We start from the raw sequence: 12,553 nt of genomic DNA, 5'->3' as shown, positions 1-12,553 counted from the left end.
AATTCTACCACATGTCGTTCCAATTAACGGAAATTTTGGTTTTTCAACTTGACAGAAAAATAATAAGTAACCTGTTCAAACAATTTTATAAATGCTACCTTTTATATGAACGAAAGAAATTAAAATAAGCCGGAAGATTAAATAAGTTAAGAAGCACTTGCTTGAAGATATTAAAAAAAACGTTCACAAACAGCCTGTGCACAGGAATAGTCAATCGATACTGTTACAATTTATTTATAAAAAGAGGCCACTTATCATATACATACATTGTAGATTCAACTTTATTCAAAATTATCTGCAGCAATTCCTATATATATAATGTAAATTGATGCGACTGTCATACAAGTGAGAGGTTTAGCTAGCTATAAAACCAGGTTCAATTCACCATTTTCTACATAAGAAAATGCCTTTACCAAGTCAGGAATATGACAGTTGTTATCCATTTGTTTGATGTGTTTGAGCTTTTGATTTTGTCATTTGATTAGAGACTTTCCTTTTTGAATTTTCCTCGGAGTTCAGAATTTTTGTGATTTTACTTTTCTCCTAACGCCTCAAAACTGTCAGTTAAGGGCAATAACTCAGTGTCAATGTATATTTTCAGTCAGTGTCAATATACCTGATTTTATCATATATCCACTAAACAAAGTAAAGTCGTTAGTTCCTATTCCACCACATAAATCTGTATTACTACCAGGACAGACAGCTTTGCATTTTGATAGTGATGTTCGCGTTTCACTTATTGGTAAATTTTGATACTTTTCATTTGGTACACATAGACATGTTTCATTCTGTGGAAATAGAAAAGACATATTGCTCAGTATAATGTTTTAATATATTGAATTCGTCATTATGTTATCCTTAGAATTGAACAAGTACATTTTCACAGAAAAAAACACATTCAGTTAAAATGAAACTGAGCAAACAAAAGTATCAGCTAATATGGTAATAATATTTTGCCCACAGTTGTTGTCAAGACTTTAATGCAGACTTAATGAATACAATTTTTTTACTAATTTATTTCATAGATAAAAAGGATTTGGTTTTGAAGTGTGACTGTACCTGTAGAATTCTGATAAAAATGAGATATCAAATCCCAATTTTTACGGTAACGTTGTATATAAATACTGTAAAAGAGTGGCGAAAGATACCAAAGGGACATTCAAACTCATAAGTCGAAAATAAACTGACAACACCATGGCTAAAAAAGAAAGAGACAAACAGACAAACAAAAGTACACATAACACAACATAGAAAACTAAAGACTAAGCATTACGAACCCCACCAAAAACTGGGGGTGATCTCAGGTGCTCCGGATGGAAGGGTAAGCAGATCCTGGTCCACATGTTGCCCTGTCGTATTGCTCATGTTAGTACAAACCCGGTAATACTTCTTATTCGGTAGGTCAGATTCGGGGAAAAGGGGACTGGATTGTAGTTACGACAATTGGAACATATCCGCTATCATCTGTGAAACGGATATTCCATAACGGTCAACCAACTCGTGATGGCGTCCGTAAAATTTACGAAGGGGTGATTTCAACTTCACCACTTGGAATTCTTGGTTGAATAGCTTCCTTGTTAGCAGCAACCCTATATCAAGGAAATCATGATAGGAAATACAAGCCCGGGAATATCGTATCAACTGGGAGATATATACTCCGTATGCAGGCGCTGCTGGAATGTTGCTACATAGAAATGGAAAGTTCACAATCGGGAAGCTGAAATCATCTCTTTTGTCGTAAAGTTTTGTTTTCAACTGACACTCCTTGTCAATTTCTAGATGCAAGTCAAGATATGAGGCAGACTTAAATGTATCTGTTATATCCTTTATCTCAAGTTCGATGGGATAGATGCGTTCAACATAGTCATCAAATTTTGAATTGTTAAGTGAAGTTGTAAAGGTAGATACGATCCATGTGAACTCAGTGAATCTTTGAACATCTTTGATTATCAATTCAAAACTGACCAATTTTAAGACCGCAGTAAAATGATTTTGTTTTATCGGTACCAACACTGATTTTGTTTTTGTTAAACTAAAACTTAACTTATATAAACAAAAGGAAATGTGGTATGATTTCCAATGTGAGCTCAAATGAAGTGGTTGTAAGCAAATATAAGCCACCGTACGTCCTTCACCAATAAGAAAAATCCATACCGTATAGTCGGCTATAAAAATCCACAACATGAAAAATGTGAAACAATTCAAGCTAGAAAACTAGCGGTCAAATGTATAACAAAACAGTTGACGAAAAGCAAATATGCCTGACATACATGAACCAAATTCAACCACTGATAAAATCCTTATTGGTGTGTGACGGGATTGCTTCCCTTGAATAGTAAATACTTAGACAGTCGTTAGCGGTTGAGCTAAGGATACTTCCTTAGCTAAACCGCTTATGGCTTCTTTAGCTCAGTCGGTATAGTGCTGTCTTGGGTTCGAGTCCCGGTGGAGACAAGCAATTTTGTAATGAAATTCATGCTGTTCGGTTACATTGGCGCCCAACTAAAAAGCCCACGGTGGTTAGAGAGGATTTCTAGCTAGGGTATGTGTTGTGAGAGTCATAATGGTATGATGACTCTTGAGGTGGGGGAAGTGTGACGGGATTGCTTCCCTTCATTAGTAGATACTTAGTCAGCAGTAAGCTTTGAAGAAAATACTTTCAGAGATCAGATTTAAATTCCTCTTTGCAATTTTGTAAGCTCTGTATTTATTTAATTATTATTTGGAAGGGTAAGTAGGGTTTATTTGTGACTAAGATACTTATATGAGTAGATGAACATGTTTAAAAAAGGATATTTTATTGAGAAATTAATCTGATAACTATATACATAAAGTCTTTCTTAATTAATAGTTGTATAATTGTGTGGCAGTGCTCCTGGCCCTTTGACTCATAAAGACATGTACATCATGTAGTACATGCATTATGGAAAAAAGGGCAGTGGAATTTTCAAAGAACTTAATGTATACAGACAAATTATCTATACTTCTAAAATAACAAGGTCCAATTTGTTAGCCGGTCTGACGTAAAAACAACGAATCAAAGAATTCAACTTTACATAACTAGTATAGGACAATGTTGATTAAAAATTACATCATTCCTGGTCCTTTTATTTTCCACATAATTAATATTACCGATAAGTAACAAGTTCAGGGTCGAATCCGATACCGATACCAATAGTACTGTATATGTCACCTGTGCACGAGTCACCTATCTGTACGTGTTACCTAATCGGTACTTTCCGCGTCTGTCAGGCACACCACCAAAAGATGTATTTTTTTTATTTGCTATTACACGGGTCATAATTATACCTGAACTTCGTCATTATTGACACTACTAAATTCAATCATTGTCACATGTAGTTTCCGGTTTTAGTAAAAAAAAAACACAAAAAAAACAAACAAACACACACACACAGGATGGGTTCAAACAGAGAGATTTTGAAAGCAGAGAAAACTATGCACCTTATAATGAGCACGACTTTATCAGATAACAAAACGAATACTAAAAATCCAGGTTAAAAATAAGGCGCAGGTACTTTCCAATTTGTTAGCCGGCATGACGTAAGTTTACACGACAAATCAAAGAATTCAACTTTATATATACCTAATACATTGTAATATAGGGCAATGATGTTGATTGAAAATTACACCTTTCCATGCCCTTTTCTTTTACACATAATTAATATTACCAATAACGAACAAGTTCCGAGGCGACGGGTTCAAATAGAAAGATTTTGAAAGCAAAGAAAACTGTGCACCTTATTATCAGCATGACTATATTCTGAATCAGATGACAATACGAATACTTAAAATCCAGGCTAAAAATTAGGCGTAGGTACTTTAATTCAGTCACGGACCCGCAATGTCGCGGGAATGTATTAGTTATTTTTTATTATTGTGACAAATTATATAATATGAACCAAAGTTTTCAGATATGTCTATAAACCAAAGTTACATAATGTTTCAAAGTTTATATACTATATGTCCATTATAATATCTAACGCTTTTTAATTGAACTGTCGAAAACACTATACATGAGTTCAAGGGACGGATCTAGAGATTTTTAAGGGTGGGTTGGGGGGAGAGGGCGTAATTGCCAAACACGTTTTAATACCGCCGATCGGAGCAAGGCAAATTATTGTTAGACGATTCTATGTCAAAAAATTATGGGTTTTTTTCGATCAAAGGGGGTGTGGTGTACGCTCCTTAGGCCCACTTAAATCGGCCATTCTTCACATTTTCATTTCCCGATCAAGAATTGAATGACAACTGTATGTTTTATCATCACATGTGCTGCACGTTGAAAGGATGAGAACTATTTTTTTTAGAAATATAACACTGCGAGAGGGGAGAAATAAGGAAATTCTTTTTTGACATACCATTTTAAACAACACTTTTCTTTAACAATTCACACTGAAGAAGCATTAAGGAGTATATTTTTTGTGAAGAAAAACAATGTTTATATGATTTACCTCCCTTTAAAACTTACTACTTTAAAATAATCAAAATATATAATATCCTTTCATGCGTAAAACAACAAATATATGTATCATAAGGTGTCAAACGTTTATTTATTATCTTGCACACCATACTTTGATTACTAAAATAAACCCTTCGTCCTATTAAAACTAAGTGAAATCCACTGTAACAGTTACAGAAAGTGAATGATTCACTCATACAGATTTGTCCGACAAGAAAAAGATTAAAGTATGAGTGCAATGTTCCATTCTTGTAGCCTAGAAATATTGTTTCTTTTTACGAACTATTTTACATGCCGAGAATATGGAAAGCTATTAAACTCAATATTACACAAATTAGCTTTAGAAGTTGATTCCATAACAGATCATACAACAATGAGTATTGCCAAGATTAGAATAATTACTTTTTTTCATAATCATTTACGACTTTTCTTTTTACATGAATACGTGTACTAGTATTTAAAATAAAAATAAGGGTCAACAGTCCCTTTGGGAACAATCTCTGTTTGCGAACATACCCTGGTACGAACATGTTATGTGGGCGAACGGATTCGATACCTTACACTTGTTTACCTTAAAGTCTTAAATCCTGCAGCACGATGGTTATCTATGTGTAAAGCATACATTTGTGTAGATAGTATTTTCTTTACATTCTTCAACAGAAAATCAAATTGTAAAAGTCATGGAATAATGTCTTCGACTGCTAAATTTAGTTTAGAACCGATATTGTAGTGGTTTATAAAGTTAACTCTAATGCGATTTAATGAATTTTGAGTCGTATACCCATTTTGGGTTAATAGACATATCTGAAAACTTACTGTTATCGGAGTGGCTGATAGCGAGTGACTGCTAGCTTGAGTCTAGAGTCTAGGTCTCCAGTTGTTCATGTATGACGAACATTAAGACCGGTGCCTGTTCAATTGATATAAGAAACAATAGTTTACTGACTTTTTATTTTTGCACCCCCCAAAAAAAACCAACGAAACTTGCACTTTTAATTGCAGTTCTTCATATAAATTCCTAAATGAGAGCTTCAACATGGAACAAAAGTTTATACCCCACATGCATACGTTTAATCTTTATTTCCATGCGTTTAACTTACCAGTTTCGTTGACTTACATTCAAAAATATATAGTCTCCATTCTTTACCTGACACTTATAAGAACAGGTGAAAACCGAGTTATCAGACAGTTGGAAAAGTTTATCCTCTGTAATTAATTGATTATATTTGTAGTAACAACCTGAAATCATAAATTAAAATTTAGTTTTCGTCCTTTAAGGTCATACATGTATCATTTTCCTCCAAACTATTGTCTGAAACACTTTGAACTAAACTTTACATTAATCATGATTGTTGGTAAATCATGTTTTTGACGTGTGATACAATTTTCACTTATTTTGAAGCTGAATATATTATCAGTGTTCTTTTTCTTTGGGTTATATTGCTGGTGCCTGCTTGCAGTATCCTTTTTGTAAGGCATTTCTTATAAATTTCCAGTGATTTTAATTGTGTACTGCCCAGATATCGCGTTTGAGAACATTGATTAAGTTAACTTATAATATAAATATGAAGATGTGGTATAAGTGCCAATGAGACATCTCTCCATCCAAGTCACAATGTATAAAAAGTTAACAATTGTAGGTCAAAGTACGGCCTTCAACACGGAGCTTTGGCTCACACCGAACAGCAAGCTATAAAGGGCCCTAAAATGACTAGTGTAAAACAATTCAAATAGGTAAACCAACGGTCTAATCTATATAAAAAACGAGAAACGAGAAACACCTATGAACCACGCCAACAAACGACAACCACTGAACAACAGGCTCCTGACTTAGGACAGGTACATAAAAATGCAGCGGGTTTAAACTAGTTTGTTGGCGCCAAACCCTCCCCCTTACCTGGGACAGTGGTATAACGGCACAACATAAGAACGAACTATATGAGTCGGTTTTACTTTCAATTGTTTGATAGCTTTTGTATCAATGTTTTTATGAATAAAAATGAATTGCCAGGAAAATAAAAAAAAACAAAACTGGAGCTGCTATAGAGAAAAACATTATACTTTTTACCTCAAGTAAAGTATAAGACAAATGGATTTATCACTTCAGGAAACATTAACATACTCATGAATATCAAAACGTTGAATGACTTATGAGACGCTGATTGTTATAATTGAACACATTATAATGTCATTTTAATTAAGACCACCTCGTTGGTCTCGTAGAATCGTGATCGACTCATGCAAGCGTCGTGGGTTAGATGTCCATGCAGTCAAAACTAACACTTTAAAATAAATGCTTGCTGCCTCTTTATTGAGAACGAGTATTTAGGATTAAGAACAAAAACTGGTCAGCTCGAAATTCGAATGTGTCCTGTAGACTTTTACTTTGTGAACTAGCAAGTTTGAACTCTGGCTCAGCGTGTTGGTCTAGTACAAAGCAGGGTTTATATGGATGAATTCACCACTGGACGTTTCATAGCAATTCACCATATCATTTTATTAAACAGGTGTATCCTAAAAACTTATCTTTGTATACATCGGTAATGATCATTATGTTTATTTTTTCAGGAGCGTCAGAATAACGGAAAATGGGGTCGTACACTGATCGGTCAACTTTTATATGTTATTCTTATGTTGTTTGTTACTTATACACCACTGTTCCAGGTTAAAGGAGGTTTTAACGATAAAAAAAATGTTATAACCCACCACATTCTTTATGCGCCTGCCTATCGCCAGAATATTGTCCGTAGTTGGTTGCTGTTTTCGTTAATTGCTGTTGTTTGAATCATATCTTTGGTGTTTTTTTTTATTGAAATGTTTTACATTTTGTCATGTTTGTTTTGTCATGTTTGTTTGGTTTTTAATTTTATGTTATACATGTAGTGGGGGTTTTACTCATTGTTGAAGACTGTATTATGGCCTGTATTTCGTTTACATCTATGTCTTTTGGCCTTTGAAGATAGTTGTTTCATTTGCAATCATAACACAATTCCTAATTGCCTTCATTTTGTATAGAAATAGTAATAGACATTTTTTAATCGACCAATCATGGACCCTTGCATGTTTTAAATCTCATACAATGATTACTCAATGATTTTTTTATTACAATAAAATAATAAAATACAACATATGCACAGAACAATCAGAACAGCAAATTAACAGACTGTGGTAATATTTTCCTGAGGTTGATACTATCCTTAGCTCTGGCAATACAACAGGTTTTTAAACATGCAATATGCAAGTGCTAAACACGGGCTACTTTGTGAAAGGTACAAAATAACATTCCAACAAAGCTAATGAAAGGTATCAACTAGAATTCTCAGCTAGTCCAATATATAATACTAGATTTTTCTTTCACAAACGTATAATGCTTGATTTTTTTAAATCAATATGACGGCAAGTATAAAAACCTTAGACGTCCCATTTGTCCTGATCTCAACCGTTTTATGCATAAATAGGGACCTTAAATGTATTTTGCTTCTTTACAGAAAGAAGGAAACGTTTCAATGTTATGTACAGTAACTGGTTGTCGTGATTTCCGTTGACATGTCCGTTGTAACCTCATAATTACAATGAGTACAAAACAATTATAGACCACTTTCTAGTTCGTTGCATTTCCGTCAAAAACTTGGGTTTTAGTGAACATCATTTGTGCGTTTAGGGGCATCGTCATTTCCTTTCCATGTTGAGCGAGCGGTTGAAAAAATATAATGCTATATTGCACGAATTATTCGGCAAATCAAATTCTTATTTAATTGATAATCAGCACTGCTGTCATTAGGGAAATGTGATTAAGTACCAACGGAACAACAATTATTTCTAGTTTATTCTGCATAATGACGATCACGAAGACGCTTGATGAACTTTAATGGCGGTCCCCTCTATCGGGTAAATGACGTCATAACGGCGCGCATACATTGACGAACTTTTCCGGTAAAAACATACCTCGAAATTGGTCTATTGCTTAAATTTAGACAGCGCAGCTTCATTTGACATTGTTCTTCACAATATTTCTCTATCACAGCAAAAGTCATAATGTAATAAGGTTTGATTTAATTAGGTGATGATTCTAACTAAACTTAAAATAATAATAAGATATATTGAAAGTCCCAATCTGAACACTTCAATCCCTTTTTTTGTTAAGAAAACTATAACGCATGTATGTTCTTTCTAGCGAGAAAACAAACTGAAAGATGAGATCTTGTACTACTCCGTTTATGGCGACAAAAGCCTCACACTATTATTTTAACAAACATCCATCAGATGAAATAATATCCTGATGCTAACGTCTCGAAATTAAAACGAGTTCGTTTAATTCATGAAAAAGTAATACTTTCAACAGCGAATCATATAACGATATAAGTGTCAGAACGGAACTCATATATATACTCTTGTATAGCTGCCAAAGACTGCCTGAAGGTATTAAAGGTTAGAACTGTGTCATACACTGCGACATTCAAGATGAAAGCAATCAAAAATAACTCCATACACAGTCGGGATCAAAGACAAACCAAAAGGATAACAGGAATTACCAATAATATTAGACAGTATATTATTCCGAAACAAGCACCAACATCGGACCACATCGAAAAAATACACGAAAAAAATAGACAATCACCAACAACAACACATATACTATACGACGTAGAAATAACCCTTTAAGTTTTATAAACTGGACCCCTGTTGTGTTCACTTATCGCTACATTAACACAGGTACGGCCTTAATCCCGCGGTCAGCTTTCGGTCTACGTGATTTAATAATTTAGACGAAACTAGTGCATCATGTGATGTGTTTATTATGTATTATACCATGGAAGTACTGACAGGAACTCAAACGACAAGTTAGCACATTCCTATCCCTACTGAGTACTCAAGGAAATGAAAGATACCGGCTCAGTTTGTCAAGAATATGATAACACGCTCGTGCATTTATCTGCGCGCTCTGCCATCATGGAGTTAATTAACAGATACTTATTTAATTTGCGGCATCGCAGTTTTAACATTTGAGGTCAAGTTGGAAAAAGTTCCTGTCAATATAATTTGTCAATTTCGTAGCGAATCGTTGAATTTTCAAGACTTGTCCAATTAATGCCAAGGTGACAATGGCTCCACTCCGTGCCTTTGGTGCGGAGATTTAGATGGAATGGCGGATCAGTTTATAAGTTTTACAACAAAAGATAGGCCAACCTGTCAGTTAAATGTGTACGGGTGACGAATGTCTGGTCATAGTCATCACTCTAACATTATTTTCCAGTGATATTAAAACTTATTGTCCATGCTTCAGTTTGATTATCATGATCTTACCTTCGTAAACTACAACAGGTGACCTCTGCACAAAACCATTTATCCAGTATTCAACCTTGTTTGTTGATATATTTACTATTTTACCTATAGCATTTGAGGCATTACAGGTACTAGGCTGACAGTGTTTGAAAACTGCTGAACCGCCAAATCCTTCTTTGCAAGATTTGAAAGATTCTAGCCATGTTGTCTTCTCGGAGTGTGCAATCAGAGAGTCTAAAAAGTAATTACCATTATTCAAAGATCAATCTAATAAAAAGTTCCGTAAACATCAAACTTAGCAACCAGTGATGTTGAAGCAAAACTTTAGATAGTTGTGTCCGTAAGATACATTTGATGCCCCCGCAAGTTATGATATATTCCATTATGTTTGACAAAAATTATTTGAATATCCAAAAATTTAATACACAAACGTTGAAGAGCTGATAAAACCACACAAGACCAAAAGTAAAGCCAAACACAGACCAGGAATCAAACTATGCACGAGGGAGACACATGTACATCAATTTATGCACGAGGGAGACACATGTACATCAATTTATGCACGAGGGAGACACATGTACATCAATTTATGCACGAGGGAGATACATGTACATCAATTTATGCACGAGGGAGATACATGTACATCAATTTAAAAATTGTATAACAGCACATGTCAATAAAAAAAACTATCAATATTTACGTTCCATTACCAAAGCACTGGCGAGTACGTTGGCGGGAAAATTATACTCTGCTCTTTGGTAGAACTGTTCTACGATAGAACTGTAAGTCTATTACAGAACAGAACTCATATATACTCTTGTATAGCTGCCCAAAACTGTCCAAAGGAATTAAAGGTTAGAACTATGTCATACACTGCGACATTCAAGATGAAAACACATTATAAATATCTCCACACACAGTCGAGATCATACCAAATCTTCCTTCAAAATTGTCAAATATTAATCTGTCATTGAAGTATTTAAACGTAGAACTGGCCTAGGGTAGAACTGTAGAAATTTTTCTCTTACCAATGGGTAGACCTTTCTATAATGTATGTACAGGAGAATTGTCACAGGAAAAAACTCATTGTCATTTAAGGCAGATTTTATAAGTGATCCTAACTGTATCCCCAAAGATTTGTTGCAGGTGTTCTTAACGAATAGAGATTTAGTATTTCCACTACACAGTGCATCGACGTTTGAACGTCCACAAACTCCGTATTGAAAAAAAGAAGTATCAAGATCTTCTCTCTATATATATAATATGTTGATAAAATTAAATCAAAATGATTTATACCACATTGTGGTGGAACTCTTGGATCCATCCTTTGAAAGGAAAAAAATGTAAGGCTTAAAATCACGGGATTTGAATCTCAACATACATATTTTGGACTGACGTTCAGCTGTGATTTCATCAACAATCACTTCCTCCCCCATCCCGCTATGCCTTTTAGAAATTTTGTGAAAATCCAGACTAATATATATATTTCAATTCAAAATCCTAATCTATTGATATATTTCTCAGTTACCATATAAACAATCTGTGATAACTAATAGAGTTAAAAGGATTATTTCATAAGTTAGTCTTATAAAAGTATGCACCGATATCTAATCGAAAGATGAAAACTTATGACTCATTGATATATCACTATAAAAATAAGGAGATGTGGTATGATTGCCAACGAGACAACTTCGTTCATTTTTTGTACATAAATTGGGCCGTTAGTTTTCTCGTTTGAATTGTTTAACATTGTCATTTCGGGGCCTTTTATAGCTGACTGTGTGGTACGGGCTTTGATCATTGTTGAAGGCCGTACGGTGACCTATAGTTGTTAATTTCTGTGTCATTTGGTCTCTTGTGGAGAGTTGTCTCATTGGCAATCATACCACATCTTCTTTTTTATATATTCACCAAAGTTCAAATAAACAAGATGTAAGCAATTATAGGCAACCGTATGGCCTTCAACAATGAGAAAACCCCATTCCGCATAGTCGACTATAAAAGGTCCCGACATGAAAAATGTGGTACAATTCAATTGATAAAACTAACGGCCTAATTTATAACAAAACAGTTTACGATAAACAAGTATGACAGACGTCAACCAACGACAACCACTGAACTACAGGCTCCTGACTTGGGACAGGCACATAAAGAATGTGGCGGGGTTATATTTACTTTCAAGTTGGTGAAATTGCTCCCCATTGATATATTAAATAAGTAGTGACCCATCAACACGTCTGTGTATACCTTCAAATAGATAAAGGAAAACTACCCCCCAAATCACCACGCCCCCCAAATCACCACGACCACCATTACCACCACAGCCACCACCCGTTGCACAAAGATTACACAAACTTAAAATGACCTAGTATATAAATAGAAATTATTTGTTGACAAAATTATACACAGTAACAATATATTATACTAACCTGTTGATGCATCTCTGGTCATAAGAAAAAGTATTAAATGTAAAATACATGTATATTCACTATTATTCATTTTAGTTTAAAGAAAGTTTATCATATTAATCATCACATGCGCTGTATTTAGTAAACGTTTGGAAACACACGCTCACACATTGTATCTATATATATTATGTACATGTATTATTTAAGTTGTCACAATTCTTAAGTGTTAAATTGACTGCATCAGGAAAAGATTTAAAAAGCACTTTAAATTACGAATTCGGGATAGATCGATGACAAAGATAAAGTATCCGTAGGAAATCAAACATAACTAATAAATTATGAACAATTGAAATCCTCCATATTAAACTGGTCTTAATGTCTC

The 12,553-nt window shown here is 34.3% G+C and overlaps 1 protein-coding gene across 3 annotated transcripts in view; it reads right to left on the bottom strand.

The window, feature by feature from the left end:
- LOC127708172 (uncharacterized) overlaps positions 1-12,276 on the bottom strand; it is a 118,218-nt gene extending 105,942 nt beyond the window's left edge. For 2 of the 3 annotated variants that reach the window (XM_052213016.1, XM_052213019.1), the window contains exon 1: positions 12,193-12,273. In XM_052213016.1, coding sequence (XP_052068976.1) covers positions 12,193-12,262 — 70 coding nt within the window. In that variant the 5' untranslated portion in view covers positions 12,263-12,273. Of the gene's footprint in view, positions 1-9,784; positions 9,998-12,192 lie in introns of all 3 variants that reach the window. The other variant, XM_052213017.1, reaches the window with a different exon arrangement.
- Positions 12,277-12,553: the final 277 nt, after the last annotated feature.

The sequence above is a fragment of the Mytilus californianus genome, unplaced genomic scaffold (genome assembly GCF_021869535.1).
Source record: "Mytilus californianus isolate M0D057914Y unplaced genomic scaffold, xbMytCali1.0.p SCAF_7, whole genome shotgun sequence".
Taxonomy (NCBI): Eukaryota; Metazoa; Mollusca; class Bivalvia; order Mytilida; family Mytilidae; genus Mytilus; species Mytilus californianus.
This window is presented reverse-complemented; position numbering and strand designations above follow the sequence as displayed.